Genomic DNA, 17,936 nt, shown 5'->3' with positions numbered 1-17,936 from the left:
ATTGATTTAACGCCTTGTCCGCTGCGTGCTGCTGTCCATGTTCATGTCCATATTCATGTTTGTGTCCTTGTCCTTCCTTGTCCATGACTGGCACTTAAGAAACTTATAGATCTGTGCGAATAACTTTTCGAAACTTGGACAAGTTGTCGCCGTCATTTGGGCGAGCGAACCAAAGCTAATTACGCAAATGTGTATCTCTGCAAGCAAAATGTGACACATATTATCATAAGCCAGAAGGCAAGGACATCCGCAGCAACAGACAAGTTTAATTGCTAATGTCTCTTCTCTCTTCTCACTCTCTAATCCGGAATGAAATTTTTATCAACTTTCATTTGAAGATGACTCTCAAAGCTAGAAATTTGACCAGTTCTTATGGCATTTCAAATCGGGTATATTACTTTTCTGCTTTTCATTTTGGCAAACGTTTCGATTTCTATAAGTTACTTTAAGTGGGCTCTTTTCTAGGCTGCTCGACTACGAGATACCCTGAATTCTTTAAAGAACTCATCTTTCATTAACTCTTTGCTTCTTTTCTGCATACAGATTCTAACTCTTCAGGCGTTGTCCTGACCAAGATTATTACTTTATGGGTACTGTCACGCCTATTTCTGCCTTTTAATAAACTTTAACATTATTATTTGAGCTGTTGAATCAATAAAAAAATTTTTTTTACTATATATATACTTATTAAGAACTGAAAACGTTATCATCTATAAATTATTCACAGAATACTTTTTATGTTCCCCACATATGTATATACAAATCTTTATTATTTCTTAGAGAAAAAAGCAATAATTTTATAAATAAAATTTGGAAGAAATAGTCTTTATAAATAATGTATATGTAGTACCCATTCCACCAACCACCTTTGTTAATAATATTTCGATCGATTCCATAAAAATCTATATGGAAACAAATATTTTGGGCCTGGTTAAGGCTTTCCTATAGAGCAGCTGTATTTCTCTACAAATTTCATGTGATATGGAAAAAAGCCAAGTCAAAAATACGTGGAGTCTGCGAGTCTTCAAAGTGCGACTTGCATAATTTTGTTGTGCAGTGCTATTGACTTAAGGGAAAAAATGCAAAGATGCAGCTGCTGTCAAAGTGCCCCAAAGAGGGGATGCTCGATGGACGGAGGGGATGGGCAGTTTGAAAGGGAAGTGGGTGTGGGTTTAGCACACTTAATATAAGTCGCGCGGCGCGAATAAGAGAAATTGCTGACACATTTCAATTGAATTTCAAATGCGAGCTAGTTTCTATATGTATGTATGTATATGCATGTGTGTGTGTGTGTGTGTGTGTACAACTGGCAGACATATCGTAAATACATATAAACACATATGAATAGTTGCCGTTGTTTGTTTTTGGTGTTGTTGAAAGTTAAACACAAATCAATTTGTAAAACTATTTTTATAACAAGAAACAAGCAGAGCCCGCACTACATTTCAACAAATTTATTGCCAAGATGTGCGAAAAAAATTGAAAGCATATTTTTTATTTTATGTTTTGTTTTGTTTTGTATTTGTTGTTGTTGTTGTTGTTGTTGTTCGTTTCTTGTTTGCTTTGTTTGTTTGGCAAATAAAGGTAAAAACCTCCATCAAATGTTCATATTTTATGTTCGCAGCAATTACGAAAATTTTTAAAGTATTTAGTTGAATTGTTCAAATTACTATGTATATACATACATATATGTAGTTTGTATTGCAGTGTATACTATATGTTATATAGAGCATATATACAGTACAATTTAAGCATTATTATAGTTACACATAAACAGTTTTATTCATGTTAATTCACTCAGCTGGCATTAAAATTAGATTCCCTCCACTCAAGAGAGTTAATGAACCCATTGCAAGTGCCACTTACTTCGCTTAATGATGCTCGCTTGCAACGCCAATGCCATTGAACTTTCATTGCCGGCTACGAAATACCCTATAATTGTATTTCATATGTCAACTTTTAAATATTTGTAGCAAAGTTGAGACGGATATTATTAAGGCTTGTTTTAATTGATTCAGCCTAGTCATAGCAATATATCACATATGGAAAAATTTGCAAAATGTTAAAAGATTTTTTGAAGAAATACTTTATGACATTTGTATTTCGAAATCTTTGATCAGCTTTAAGAGTAAACGTGATTTTATCATCTTTTTATATCCTGAACCCATTACTTATATAAAATCAGGCTATAATGGTTATGTTAAAATGCATGTACTATGCTCAAGGAGGCGGATAAGACCCCATTAATATATATATATATATATATATATATATCATTCTATCTGTCCGTTTGTATGAGCGCGTCAATCTCAGCACTTAGAAGAGCTAGAAACCTGAAATTTGTTTTGTGGCTTCCTATATAGCAGGCGCAGATATAGTATAATATAAAAAATCGATTACTTTTCTAGCTTTAGTGTTATCGATTATAAGACTAAAAAACGTTAGAGCCTGATTTCTCATTTTTAATGGTTTCAGGTATAATTAGCTATAAAATCATATCTCGTACATAAGAAGCTGAGACTCGTGTTATTTTATACAATTTTAGTTTTTATTTTATTTTTGGTACCTGAGAAATCGTGCTCTCAAATGTGTGAGTGTGTGTTTTGTTCTTTTTGTGAATGCAGAAAGAAAGAATAAAAGAATTATTGGAAGAACTATTCTTCGAAAAGTTCAAGGGAGATCGCAGTCGAGCAGTCTGTACTAAAGCACTCTCGATTGTTTTTTTTTTTTTTTTTTTTCTGGTAGAATTAATTTTTGTATTTATTGAAGGGAATGTGAAGTTTACATTTATTCCCGATCGAGACCCACAAATCTAACCAACTATAGATATATGACAACAACTATAGATAGACCACAAATTGTACACTATTAAAATATCTCTTCGATTCTGCTTCATAGTCTTGGAAATACCTGTAACGCTTTGAATTTCTGCTTATTGGTTGGGGTCGACAGATATATACATTCTTATCAATTGTATCGATCATCAGACTAAACATATGATAACATAAAGATAGAAGAGCATTTCGATCTGTTTAGAGCTCATTAAATGGTTACAGGGTATAATTACAACAACAGCAGCAACAGCAACAGCAACAGCAAAGAGAGCGCTGAGTGGAATCGCCTTGGCCATCAATCAAATGCCAATAAATTGCACATAGCTGCCTTAGCACACAGTCATAGCCCTGGTGATGCCATCAAAGCCCTCTGCTTCTGTAGACCCGCCCCTCTCCCATGGTCTGCATGCCGGCCAGGGCCGCCATGGCGTTCATCTCGGTGGCCCTCTGTCCCCGGCCTGCTGGTGCCAGCCATTTATTATGCGGCGCACTTTAATTAAATGCTAATGCAGCGTAGCCTTTCAATTTGCAATAGTACCCATTTTTCACATTGTTGACGCAGATCTTTCGCCATCTGGAGCGGCCCGCGGAGGTGGCGCGCCTCACCCAGCTGAAGGACGTGGTCAAGACGCAGCGGGAGCGCTTCATGAGCACCATATTGAACAACACCGAGGTGAACAATCTCAATGAGCTGCTCTCCTTCGAACTGGCCAAATATGAAGCGGTAAGTGCAATAGAAACACAGTATGCAAAATTCGTTGCATACTTTTTGGCATATTTTAGCGATTCATTATAATGCGATTTGTATGTATTAGTATTGTTATTATTTAATAATATCTTAACGAAAATATTGTGTTGCATAATTATTATTATATAGTCCAGAAAAGCTTAGACTACATTTTCTTACTTAATTTTTTTATACTCGTTCACGCAAGTGAAATGAGTATATTGGTTTTGCGGAATCTTCTTCGCGCCGTCCGTCCGTCGGTGATCGTTTATCCATATGAAAGACTCGATATTTGGAACAGACATAGACTCTTGTATACCGTAGAATTATACCATATCAAAATGTTCCCCATCCACCCAATAGGGGCGTGGCATATGGTAGAAATCACTGTAGTTGAAGCGTTAGAGAGTTGAAATTTGGAATGTATATTTGTATTGGTGGCACAAAATCAAAAAGATATGGCGGATATATCTAAGGTCGTTGACGGCGTGGCAAATCTGATATTATATATCTCCTACAGTTTTAGAGCCAACAGCTCAAAATTCAACGACTATATTACTGTTCACACATTCTATTGATGACTGGAATGATGATGAAGCGTAGTATGCTTAGAATATCAGATTATCGAAGGGCTAGTCCGGACAGTCTTGACGAAGTCTTTATAGTCATGGTAGTGCTAGTAGTATATAACTGTAATCAATAAAGACAACTTTATACCTATGACAAACTTGACGTCAGACATATGAGGAGAAGCACTTTGGGCAGTTATTTGTTTCCTTTCTATTTTATGATTTATTTTAAATTACAGCAATACAATAAAAATTTTAGCTATTTTGAACTTTTTTCATTGTGTTTTGATTAGGCAGCTCTTATACATTATAGATGTCTATTAAAACAAAGTCATAAATACATCATTAATCGATTTCTTTTCTTCTTTTCAATAGGCCGTACAACAGGCGGCCGAGGGCGGGCTGCTTATCGTAGCCGATAAAGACTTTCCAGAGCCCTATGAGCGCTGGAGCATACTGCAAGCTGTGTTCTTCTCATCAACTGTGTTAACCACTATAGGTAAGTCCTCAACTGTGGGTCAAATGAAAGGCAAGTGTAGACGGTAGTGCCTGACTAGAAGATACTCTACTTTAGGCTACGTTCTATATATGAATTTAACCTAAGAATGTGCAAATGAATCAAATTATCTGAAATTTAAATTAGATCTGAGTAGCATCCAAAATATAAATTATACATAGTCTATGTACTCATTTATAGGAAGAAAATGTAAATTTTACATGGTCTATATACTTTTTTATAGTAAAAATCGATATATAATTTGATATCAGTAAAATCTGTAGTCTTTAAGTTATGTAAACCAAGTAACATTGTCAATTTTAATCGATACTACGAGGACAGGATAAGTTATCGAAGAAACTTGCACTACGTAATATATTAAAAGATTATGTATATACGCTTACGATAATTTAATTTCAAGGTATAAAACACTCCTCTTTAAAAATTAGAAAGCAATTCATGAACCATAGAATCTATGGTATTTCGACACTGCGTCTAAAAGTATATTATGTATACACCCTCAATTTATGTAAAAAATTTCAATATATAAGCAACATTTTAAAAATATCTGTTAGTTGTATTAGAGATAAATGCATAAGTGTACAAAGTTTCTTGTTTAAACTATAACCATTGTATAATTGCAATTTAATATTATTGTTCAATTAATTCAATTATTATGTTAATTAAAATTAACTGGGCTGTCACCGCCTCGCTAGAGTCGGCAATTTGTTTAAAATAAATCAGCAGCAGCTCTGTTGACTTAATTTGTTTGTCTTTTCTCTTTTTTTTTTTTGCTCCATTTTATTTAATTTTGGAATATGTCATCATTAATTAATATTAAAATACAAAATCTATTATGCATAGCTATGGATATGACAATTAAATATAGAGTTTGGTTGGGTACAAACATCAGATCTTCAATTTTTATACAAAAGTTTTCCCATAAACTGCATTTATTATTTAATTACGACTATAATTAGCTATTATATAGGTGTGAGTACAACAATTAAATATAGAGGTCAAATTTGCATCTTCCAGTAGAATAATTTAATTGGTTCTTTCGCTCACTCACTCAGAGAGCTTCTCTCCTTCTCTCACGTTACTCATCCCTCTCTGTCTCTCTTTCTCTTACAGGCTATGGCAATATAGTGCCCGTAACGACGAGCGGTCGTGTCTTTTGCATTTGTTTCGCACTCATCGGAATACCCTTCACGCTGACCGTCATCGCCGACTGGGGTCGACTCTTTGCCAGCGCTGTGTCCGTCTTTGGCAAGCACATGCCAAGTGAGTGGAGTACTGCAAAGTATGATTACGATTACGATAACGATTATTATCGATTGCAGCGAAACCAAAGTTCACAAACTTCATCGGCAAGACCTGGTTCTATGCCATTCTGGCAGTTGGATTTCTGGGTGTTTATCTGGCAGCTGGCGCCGGGCTCTTGCTGCTCTGGGAGGACGACTGGACGTTCTTTGATGGCTTCTACTTTTGCTTCATTACAATGACAACGATCGGATTCGGTGATCTGGTGCCCAGTACGTTAGTCGCAATCAAAGCATTACCACAGCTAATCGAGCTATCTCTCTCTCTCTCTCTATCTCTATCTCTCTCTCGTTCTCTTTGCACAGAAAAACCCAACTATATGCTGCTGTGCACACTCTATATACTGATTGGACTGGCGCTCACCTCGACCATCATTGAGCTGGTGCGTCGCCAGTACGCGACCAGCTGGGCCAAGCTGCAGGTAAGTGTGCTTCTTCCCCTCCCCTCCCCCACCCTCTCAACTCAAGCCTCACCTTGCCTTACAGGAGCTATCGGGTCCAATGGCGGAGACACTGCGACGCCTGGGCGAAACGGCGGGCACGGGCCTGGACTACACCACTTTGCAAAAAGTTTTAACTGTAAGTGAAGTGAGCAGCTACAGCCACTGCTAATGCACACTGTGACAGTGTTGAATAATAAATGCCTTCGTGTGCCAGCAGGTTTCCATGCCCAAGTGGAATAGCAACAAGAAGAGCGAGCACAATTCGGACATCGCTGCACTGGAGGCCATCACGAATGCCATACTGAAGGAGGTGAAGGAGGCGCAGAACAGCAAGCCGAAGGTGCTGCAAATCGTCATCTACGAGTCGTCCGTCTAAGCGCATCATCAACATCGATAACACCTAGTACTATAGCATACTTTTAGACCTAGGCACATCACAACCCAAGAAATATCATATGTTAGAGAGAGAGATCTTTGTATTTAGTTAGGCTTTGCATAATGTTTCTATATAGTTGTTGTTATGCTTCCATTTACTGTTCACGTATCTTTGTGTGTGTGTGTGTGTGAGTGAGTGAGTTTGTATGTGTACGACTGTGCGTGTGTGCGTGTGTGTTTAGCTGTATCTCTATCAATGGGCAGCAATCAGTGAGCTCTGTGCCCCTGTGGTCCAGTGATGTCCAGCCAACGACTTCCATAAGCTAATTTCTAAATCTAATTAATTGTAAATGTCTGGGCAATAGTATTGCTCATACGCACTGTGGTCACATCTATAAACGAGGGCCGATCAATAAGTAGTTATGATAATTTCAAGCGAAACTTCCGATGGTAGCTAAAAATATACTTCATTGCTTCCCCAGAGAATTGTGAAAATTTGCAAATTTCCCTGTTCAATAGATTTTATAGATTTGTGAACTGGGTACTTAGGGAATATATATCTGCTTAATCAAAATGAGCTGAGCGTTATATGTTTACTTTAACAAGAAAAACCTCATACTACCAGGTCTGTCTCCATCTTGGTCGCTCAGGAGCTATCTCTTTCATAAGCCCTATAGATGGCACCCTTACATATGCTCATAGCTGGGCACTGCCATCTGCGTTCCTGTGTCAAGGTCGATAGCGATTGCGCTTCTAGTGTTCATATTATCGATAAATATCGATAGTGTCACAGGGTTCCTTAGGCTTAATTCAAAGACGATAAAGAAGCAAGGCACAATGTATTATATGAATTTAGGTAATTTTGGATAGTTTAAATGATTAACCAAAATATTGGACACTACACAATTAGACATATTTATGTCAGGCTATTTTCTAGCCAGACAAGCCCAACTAAATTACTTTTTCACTATCTCATATAATTTCAACTAGCTCACATATCATGTGATTTTTTTATTGACTATTACTGTTGATCGACGTATATATAACTCGAATTGCAAGGGTCATCAGAATAGAGCGCTTTCTAGTCTTGGCAAATGACAACTTATTGATCGCGCCTCGCTTTTACTTATTATGGCAAAAAGTGATGGAATATCTATATATAGATATATACATATACATATATAAATAATTTTTTTTTTTGTTTAGCTTTAGGTAACAAATACTAAAAATAATCATGCATAAATGTCCAAATCAAAATAAACAAAATAAAAAAGACTTAAACTAAGCGCAAATCAACTCTGAGCAACTGCAGCTGAAACTGAGACTGAGACAGGGACAGAGAGATCGACTGAGACAGAGACTGTGACTGCGACTGAGACTGCGAATGAGACTGATTTTGAATGAAGCTTTTGGGAAATGGGTAGCCAAGCTTTTACTATGCTCATTCCCGCAGCCGAAATGAGTATATTGGTTTTGTGTAATATACGTGTTGTTCTACGTCCGTTTGTCTGCTTGTCCCTAAGTCTTATTCTTCTGTCTGTTAGCATGCATTGAAGCTAGAGAGATGGAAATTGGAAAGATATACTCGAATTATAAATGGCTAAGACTTTCCCGATAGGATACTTGAGCTATAAATGGTGGAATATTTGAATTATAAACTATTAAGCTATTACCCTGGAGTGTCAGGTTGGAAAATCCTTAAAGTCTTGAAAATACGATAGCTCAAAAAGCATAGTAGGTGAAGATTTAGAGAGTTTAAATTTGGAATATATACTCGAGTTGATAAATTTAATTCAAAACAGATAAGGCGGATATATATGTATATAAATCTACGCTAGGATAATTAGGTAAAACTATAGTAGAATCTGGTTGTAATGACTCCGCTTATAGCGTCCGTACGGTTATTGCGACGAAAATTCTGGAGCTAGAAAATGTTTGAATTTAGCGACTTTTCTTTTGATTTTCACTAAAATAGTGTTTATATAGGTTAAATATGTATACCAATTGGGTAAAGGCTGCCGCGCTCTTTGACCTGTGAATGGGTGTTCAGCAGTCGGTAAGAGCCGACTGCAAGGTTTTTACTTGTGTGTGAGTGAGACGGGGCAATGCGCGCCACAATTTGAATGAATGAAATTGATAAAGACTGCACGTCCGGCTGCCTGGCTGCCTGGCTGCCTGGCTGCTTGGCTGTCGATCGGCGCCAGTTGGTCACTCAGTCAGTTCGGCAATTCGTCAATGCGGCCAGCTGCCAAGCGGCCAGTTCGCCAGTTCGCCAATTCGCCAATTCGCTTGCCGCTTGCCACATTGTTGGCTATAAAAGTCGGGCGCACTGCCGCCGCCGGCTAGTCACCAGCCACTAGTCACAGCGCGGAGCGTGGAGCGTGCAACGTCGGGCGAGCATTTCCCATTCCATTTCATTTCGACTTTTTTTTTATCTCTGAATAGGAATTTTGTTGTTGCTTTGCTTTGCTTTCTGTAAATAATATTAGTTGAGTTATTATTACTGCTATTATTATTATTATTATTGTGGCCACTGTTATTATTATTTGTTGTGCTGCTGCCGAAGCGCATCGCCCGACGCCTGGCTGGCAATTGTATCAGTATCGCGGCGGACAGACAGCGACGAGCATCCGCAGCATCCGGAACAAAACAAGAGATACAAAATAAATAACAGAAAAAAAAAAACGAGACAAACCCCAAAAAATAATAGTGAAAAAAAAAAAAAAATAATTCGCGCGCAATAAAAAAAATGTTTTAAGCTCCGCGCTTGAGTTCGTCTCCGCCTACGCTCAGTGCTCAGTGCTCCGTGTGCCCGCAGTGGCGTCTCGCATCCCGGGTGTGCGTGCCTGTGTGTCTGTGTGTGTGTGCGTCCGTACACTTGTGCTTCTTCTTCATTTATTTATTTTTATTTTATTTTATTTTTTTTTCTGTGTGTGATTTATTTTTTTGCGTTCGCCCGTATCGGCCAGCTAGCTAGTTGAGAGTGTGTGCTCCACCTCAATGGAGGTGCTGAAGAAAGATGCCGCTGTGGGCTCGCCCAGCAGCGTCTTCTACTTGCTGCTGCTGCCCACCCTGGTGCTCTGGTACATCTACTGGCGACTCTCTCGCGCCCATCTCTACAAGCTGGCGGCCCGGCTGCCGGGACCGCGCGGCCTGCCCATTGTGGGGCATCTGTTCGATGTGATTGGGCCCGCTTCGTGTAGGTTCAATGCAATTCGCTGAGCAGCAGCCTCGATTCTGTAGCCTGTATCCTGTTTCCTGTGTCCTGTATTTACAGCTGTTTTCAAAACAGTCATTCGCAAGAGCACCCCCTTCGAGCACATTGCCAAAATGTGGATCGGGCCCAAGCTGGTCGTCTTCATCTACGATCCGCGCGACGTCGAGCTGCTCCTGAGCAGCCACGTATACATCGACAAGGCATCCGAGTACAAGTTCTTCAAGCCTTGGCTGGGCGATGGCCTCCTAATCAGCACAGGTGAGTCCAAGTGTGTGTGTGTGTGAGTGTGCTAAGAGGAAGGGACATGCTTGATATGCTGCCACTCTCTCTCTCTCTCTCTCTCTCTCTCTCTCTCTCTCTCTCTCTCACTCTTTGTCGACTAGCTAATGCAATTTAAATTGCGTTTATGGAATCATAAATTAATAAAACGATTTGTAAGCCTGACAGTTGGCACAACAACGCCGCACAAATGGCGGCTATAAATAAACCAAACAAAGAACAGCACAGAGAGAAAGGGAGAGGGAGAGGGAGAGGGAGCGTGTGAGAGATGAAAGATCTGATGTGCCATTGTCATCCCTATCTAACTCTAACTAACTGGCTTCTGCAACAACTCTCTTTCTCTCTCTCTCGTTCGCCTTCTCTTTCCCACGACCTTTCACTTTTTGATCTCTGTCATATTCATCCACATAGTGTTCAAACTGAACATATGCCCTATGACGATCCACCTACATCAATCTGAATCAGTTATCTCGAATTTTCGAATTTTCTATTTATAATCATCTTAGCTAAACTTTGTCCCTTCTCATTACACTTAAAGATCATAGGTATAGTTCAGTAGGTATGTCAATGTATATCAGATATAAGAATTGAGCATTCAATATTTGTATATATCAAGCTGTCTTAGATTATATCATAGATATAAGTATGTATCCTTTGAGTTCTTCCTTTCTACTCATCTTACTCGTTTTTCTATATTTCCTTTCGATCAGGTCAAAAATGGCGGGCTCATCGCAAACTTATCGCACCCACATTCCACTTGAATGTCTTAAAGAGTTTCATTGAATTGTTTAACGAGAACTCGCGCAATGTGGTGCGGAAGCTGCGTGCGGAGGATGGACGCACGTTTGATTGTCATGATTACATGAGTGAGGCAACTGTGGAGATTCTATTGGGTAAGTGACACACACACACGCACACACGCACACACTCCCACTGAGATACACTCATATACTTAGTTAAACGGTACAGTCCACTCACACGCACTCATTCCATGGATTTGTCTACCGCTTCACATTCAAATTCCGATTCGCTTTTTTTCTTGTGCGTACACACACAGAGACATACAGTACGTGCACATACTACATAAAGGTACCTATGTATCTGTCAGCTACATGAGATTACCGTCTACAAACACACACACACACACACACACACGCACATGTGTATGTATATATGCTACAATTGAGCACAGACCTATTTCCCCATATACTCGCACAAATCCAAATTTTGCTTTCTTTGTCGCTGTTATCCATTTGCCGCTTTTGTCTGTGTAGACACAGCATAGAAGCAGAGAGAGATAGAGAGATAGAGAGAGATGACCCGCGACCGAATTATATCAAACACAACTACATATGCATACATACCATATATACATACATACATATATACCCCAACGGCTACTGCTAAATCGTATAGTTAAAATGAGCCGCCGCAAACTGGCGTACACCGATTTCCACAAGCCCCGCAATCTATAGACATACACATGTATATATCCGTATGTGCATACCAGGACTAATCATACATAAATCATCTATAAAGCAAAAAGAATAAAATAAAAATTATTAAATTTTTAAATGTGCAAAACGATTTTTAACAATTTGACGACTTATGAATTGGGTATATAACAGGCAGAAGGAGGCGTGGCAAGCTTATATATTCATGATCAGGGCGACTCGCTGAGTCGATTCAGCCCTGTCGGCCGTAAGTCCCTCTCTCCATTTGTCGAAATGAGTGCATTTCGGAATCTATACGAGCTAGAAACTTTCTTTATTTTTAAAAAATCGATAACTTTTACTGTTTTAATGTTGTCCATTAAGAACCTCTTCAAAAATCTGCTATAAAATTATATCATCATCATCATCATCTTTGGAGCTATAGTCACGAAGTTATGCAGTTAGATTCATGTTGCCGGTCCCGAATCCGGCCTAACCTCCAAATCTAAAAAAACAAGTCTCTAGCTTTTATATCTTCTGAAATCGACGCGTTCATACATACGGACGGACGGACATACGGACAGACGGACAGACGGACAGACAGACATACAGGACTAAATTGACTCAGTTCGTCGCCCTGATCAAATATATATATACTTTGTGGGGTCTGCCACGCCTCTTTCTGCCAAGAAAACCATTATACCCTGATTTCCCATTTTCAATGGTTTTAGGGTATTAAAAAAAACGTATTTCAAGTAAGAGAGATTTGTGGCTTGGCAAATAACATACACATATATAACGTCATTATTTCATTCCGAAAGTAGGCTTATAAGAAAAGTTATTCAACAAATAAGTCCCAGACATAGCCCAAAATGCAGTCCAAGCGCAGTCGCTGCGTCAACTGCGCAGTCAGCAGAGCGCAAGCTTATGTATGCCATGTATATGTTATGTGTATGGGAATATTAGCTTTTCGAAAGGTTTCGGGGGATATCAGAGGTTGAGTGGATCACTCTCTGCTAGAGCTTTCTTACTTGACTTTTTTTTATATGTATATCTTTTTAAAAATTTATTTTATCAACAAGAATATTAAATCAAATTTTATTTAATTTATCAAATTGTATATTTATAATTATTAAATGTATTTTCCAAATTGAACTTTTTTGGATATTTTGCTCAAACATTCACGTATTCGCTTTATATTATCACAATTGCTAAATGTAATTTCCATCTATTTTCAATAGATTCGATTTCAGATTTGATTTAGCAACTAGTAAAATCTTGTTTCCATGGCGACTTTCACTTGGTGCTGCTCGAAGGCTTCTCGAAGCGACAGTGGGATTATATCATAAATGCAATTTTAGCCAATGGCTAACTAACTGTGCCACCCCAAAGTGCCTGTCGTTTATTTAAGGCCAAACACGTTTTGGCCTAAAAGTGAAAACAGCTGAGTCCGCCGATCGCTTTGCGTCCACTCTGGCTCTGGCAGTTGGCCAGGCTCGAGCGTAAACATGTTAATGACATTGCCGCCCATATACTACAAAATATACGTATATATATATATGTATATATAGATATCGATATATCAAGATGTGCATATATGTTTAATCGCCTTTATCTATGTCGGTCTGCTAGTAATGCCAGGCCGATTGATTTCTAGGCCGTTGCATAACGCAGACGCGCTTACCTTCGCCCATAATTGAAGTGCTGCCAAAAGTGCGCAGCGCACTGCAAATTGCCAGCAACAATTAAAATCACGTCGCATTCCCATTAAGCGCTTAATCAGGAAAATTTGAATGCAACTGCAGATCGCAAACGAGCCCAGGCCCCAGTCCCAGACCCCAGACACCAGACCCCAGACCTCAGACACCAGCCACAGACCCAGGCTTAGACCTAGGCCTGGGCTGACGCAAACAAGCAATTAGCAATTAAGAGTGAAAATAAAAATTAGAAAAAATTGATAAAGTGTGCAAATCATTTTTTTGTTTTTGCTTTCTGCTTCTTCTATCTGTTTTCTTTCCATTCGCATGCTTCACATAGCACATATATACATATATACTATATTACTATATATGATGCATCAGGCGAACAGCAGATCGAAAGCAAAACCAAATTCAAGTGTCATTTTTATGATTGCATAACCGCCACCAGGCATCATAATCACAAGGAGCTGCAACAGGTGCAACTCGTTTTTACCTGCCTGCCAGCTGGCCAGTGGGCCAGCAAGTGAAATGCTGAAAATGGCAAGTGGAAAACCAGCATTTCCACGCTGGCGCTTGCGCAATGTCGTTTTCAAATTTCACACGCAACAATTTTGACGGAAGAAATATCGATCACGCCAATACGTAATTCGGCCAAAACCGAATTAGCCAGTCCCTCTTGACAAGACTAGAAAAAACTAAGCTGCTAATGGCTAGAAGACAATCAGACTGGCTTGATTGTCTGGCCTGATGTCCGTTGACAGTTTGAGATCAATTGAAATATAGCTGAAATTTTTAAGAATTTTAAATGCACAACAAATGAAGAATTTTTTATAGAGATGTAAAAATATTTCAAAATTGTTGCAGGTTCCAAGAAACTATAGATCTATGATTTTCGAGCGATTCGTATATATATATATATATATATATATATATATATATATATATATATATTTTTTTTTTTTTTTTTTTTTTTTTTTTTTTTTTATTTATTTTAAACTCATGAGCTTAGATTCTCCAATTTTTAGACACATTTAAAAGAAATTCAATTATTCAATCAATATTATCAATATCTCAGACTAACGCAATTGACTGCATACTGTTTATTCAAACCACATAAATAATTAGTCTCTAGCAAACATAGTTTACGACTAACATATTTGTGTATTAATTTGAGTAAATTAATTAATTAGTTAATTGTCAAGCCTGATCAATGCTAATAAATATATGCAAATATGTTTGGTTTTCTTGCTTTTAATAAAAAATGTATTGAATAATTCATTGATATAAATACTCAGAAATATGTATGTATGTCTAAATTATTGTTTATTTTCTTCTTGATTTATCGATAAAATATATATTTTCTAAATATGTTAATTAAGATGAATTTGCAAAGAATATCTATTATAAATATTTATACTCATTCATGAAAGTGAATTGGGTATATTGGCTTAGTGCAATGTCCGTAAACCATTTCGCGCTAGAAAATCGCATGGATAATCGGAAAATAGATTTTTTGCAATTTGAGAAACCCGAGCTAGAGGGCTGAAATTTAAGATTTATGCTTGTGCCGAAAATCAAAATCAAAAAGATGTCAACGGCCATTGGGCATTTCTATTGACATACTTTACCAATTTACGCAAAAATTATATAGGTATATACACACATATACCAAGAGTATCCATACCTTGTTAGAATTGTAGATAATATTTGTAATTTCTGAACGCACATCTCAAAGAACTGAATCGTTCTCAATAGTTTAAGAGCATATTGCATTTGTACCATAGCCAAATGACAATCATAACTGGCAATCCACAAAAATTATAGCCCTTATCAAACCTAGCTGATCCTACTGGAAAAGTTGCAGTTTCACTGTCTTCAGATTGTAGGAGACCCGAGCTTATATAACCAGATTGGCATTAATATGGATAAACGGACAAAGTGACGCAAGCTCCATATAATTAATATTGATGCGCCTTTCGCTTTGTAAAAATTCCATATATCTCCAATCCATTTATTTGATATCTGTATAATTCATGTGAGACGATTTTAAAGCAGATATATTCAAATATATATACACATGTATTATTATCTAAAGTGCATGCGATTCATTAAAATGAGAGAAATGCAACGAATTCATTAGACAGCAAAATTTCCATACTTATATGATATATGATATTATGTATAAATCGACACGAGCGATAGTTTTATAAAATATTCAGCTCACAGAATAGAAATTTATAATATCTTCTTCTCACTCCGTTTTCAGTCTAGACATAGGTTTTGTAATATTAATGAACCTACCCTTATTATCCTATTACTATCAGCACTACCTACCCATTTTCCAGTCGTAGGAATAATTACAGTAAATTAAAACACCTTATCGGTGCATATAAATATATGGAAATCTATAGAAAGACGCCTTTAAGATTTGAGATGAAGAGTAAAAATACAAAGTACAAAATTCAATTTATGCGAATATTTAATTTTCTATCAGAAATATATGAACTATTTTATATTATTTATTTATTTATTTTTTATTGTATATATTATAATAATTTCACTGTATTAAGAATGGTTTAGCTATTGAACATAGTTGAGCATATGAAGAAATGAATTTTCATACGACCTGTTGGCCAGCTATCAACGTTATCGCATATATAGACACATAGAATGTATGTATGTGTGTGTGTGTGTGTGTGCGTGTGTGAGTGCACATATGTTGCACATCTAAAACGATTGCTATTTATGCATTGTATCTACAATTAGTCAAGCGGCAGAGTGGTCCGTTGTATGTTTGTTAAGTTCAATTGGCGCTTGGGTCAGTCGAGTGCATTCCACTTCCAATCTGATGCTCAATCTCGAACTCATCTCATGCAATCCTCTTCCGTCTCTCTTCCACCGGCGCACAGAGACCGCTATGGGCGTATCGAAGAAGACGCAAGACAAGTCCGGATTTGAGTATGCAATGGCCGTGATGAGGATGTGCGATATACTCCATGCCCGGCATCGCAGCATCTTTTTGCGCAACGAGTTCATCTTCACGCTGACGCGCTACTACAAGGAGCAGGGCCGATTGCTGAACATCATTCACGGCCTCACCACAAAGGTCATACGCAGCAAGAAGGCGGCCTTCGAGCAGGGCACACGCGGCTCTCTGGCCCAAAGCGAGCTGAAGGCCGCCGCCCTCGAGCAGGAGGAGCGCGAGCTGCGCGAACAGCGGGAGAAACAGATGGCGACGGGGACCCAGCCCAAGCAGGAGCAGAGCGCTCCTGTTGCTGGCCTCTCCTACGGCCAGTCGGCGGGCCTCAAAGACGACCTGGATGTGGAGGACAACGATATTGGCGAGAAGAAGCGCTTGGCCTTCCTCGACCTAATGCTGGAGAGTGCCCAAAATGGAGCACTCATTACGGACACCGAGATCAAGGAGCAAGTGGACACGATTATGTTTGAGGGGCATGACACTACGGCAGCCGGATCTTCGTTCTTCCTATCGCTAATGGGCATACATCAGAACATACAGGATCGTGTGATCGCCGAACTGGACGGCATTTTTGGGGACTCGCAGCGACCGGCCACGTTTCAGGATACGCTGGAAATGAAATATCTGGAACGCTGCCTGATGGAAACGCTGCGCATGTTTCCGCCAGTGCCGCTCATCGCTCGCGAGCTTCAGGAGGATCTGCAGCTGAACTCTGGACCCTATGTTATACCGCGTGGCGCTACAGTGACCGTGGCTACCATTCTGTTGCACCGTAATCCCAAGGTCTACGCCAATCCCAATGTTTTCGATCCGGACAACTTTCTGCCCGAACGCCAGGCGAATCGACACTATTATGCCTTTGTGCCCTTCTCAGCAGGACCCCGCAGCTGTGTGGGTGAGTGCTATACGAGTCCTTGTATCCATTTTCATTTACTGATTCTTCCCCCCTTCATATATATGTGCTCAGGTCGGAAATATGCCATGCTGAAGCTGAAGATTCTGCTGTCGACCATCATGCGCAACTATCGTGTCTATTCGGACCTCAGCGAATCGGACTTCAGGCTGCAGGCGGACATCATACTGAAGCGGGAGGAGGGCTTCCGAGTCCGCCTACAGCCCCGACAGCCGGGACAGGCGACCACAGCTGGCAGCACGGCAGCATCATAAACTTATGCATATATTTTCTTGCAAGTGATAGTCCCGGTCTATACAGTAATACTACAGACATACATACATAATACAGGCAGAATACAAATAACAATACACACACACACACACAGACAGACAGACACAAACAAACAACGAATGGATTATGTATTTTTATAGATATTTGATAACAATTTGTTTATCGTGGCAATTTACAAGCGCTGCATTTAACATTTAACAAAAAACCCTACACACACACACATACACAGACAGACACACGACACACTCAAGCAGCAACAAATATTAATTATATCCTTTTTTTTGTGTATTTAATAATAATATGTGTAATGTTTTGACAATATATTTGGTGTAATATTTTCGAATTTTGCGGGAGTTTTATTTGTGAGCATGGGCA

At 38.8% G+C, this 17,936-nt stretch overlaps 2 protein-coding genes across 5 annotated transcripts in view; both read left to right on the top strand.

Moving 5' to 3' along the window:
* The window catches only part of LOC108618329 (TWiK family of potassium channels protein 7), a 38,060-nt gene extending 30,013 nt beyond the window's left edge, over nt 1-8,047 (top strand). The window contains exons 2-8 of one of the 2 annotated variants that reach the window (XM_089472935.1): nt 3,397-3,558; nt 4,506-4,629; nt 5,761-5,910; nt 5,970-6,161; nt 6,255-6,370; nt 6,435-6,527; nt 6,609-8,047. In XM_089472935.1, coding sequence (XP_089329061.1) covers nt 3,397-3,558; nt 4,506-4,629; nt 5,761-5,910; nt 5,970-6,161; nt 6,255-6,370; nt 6,435-6,527; nt 6,609-6,767 — 996 coding nt within the window. In that variant the 3' untranslated portion in view covers nt 6,768-8,047. Of the gene's footprint in view, nt 1-3,396; nt 3,559-4,505; nt 4,630-5,760; nt 5,911-5,969; nt 6,162-6,254; nt 6,371-6,434; nt 6,528-6,605 lie in introns of both variants that reach the window. The other variant, XM_089472934.1, reaches the window with a different exon arrangement.
* A 1,048-nt stretch (nt 8,048-9,095) lies between these two features.
* Nucleotides 9,096-17,904, top strand: Cyp4g15 (Cytochrome P450 4g15). 3 transcript variants are annotated; one of them, XM_089472932.1, is made up of 6 exons: nt 9,107-9,241; nt 9,740-9,965; nt 10,044-10,241; nt 10,973-11,155; nt 16,305-17,270; nt 17,343-17,904. In XM_089472932.1, exons 2-6 carry the CDS (start codon nt 9,767-9,769, stop codon nt 17,540-17,542), a joined length of 1,746 nt encoding a protein of 581 aa, XP_089329058.1. In that variant the 5' UTR covers nt 9,107-9,241; nt 9,740-9,766; the 3' UTR covers nt 17,543-17,904. The 3 variants fall into 3 exon arrangements, with proteins under 3 accessions (XP_017870602.1, XP_089329058.1, XP_089329057.1); XM_089472931.1 differs by having other exon boundaries at nt 9,108-9,254; XM_018015113.2 differs by having other exon boundaries at nt 9,096-9,965.
* Nucleotides 17,905-17,936: the final 32 nt, after the last annotated feature.

Source organism: Drosophila arizonae, chromosome X, assembly GCF_054131065.1.
Source record: "Drosophila arizonae isolate 15081-1271.41 chromosome X, UAZ_ARI_1.0, whole genome shotgun sequence".
Classification (NCBI taxonomy): Eukaryota; Metazoa; Arthropoda; class Insecta; order Diptera; family Drosophilidae; genus Drosophila; species Drosophila arizonae.
This window is presented reverse-complemented; position numbering and strand designations above follow the sequence as displayed.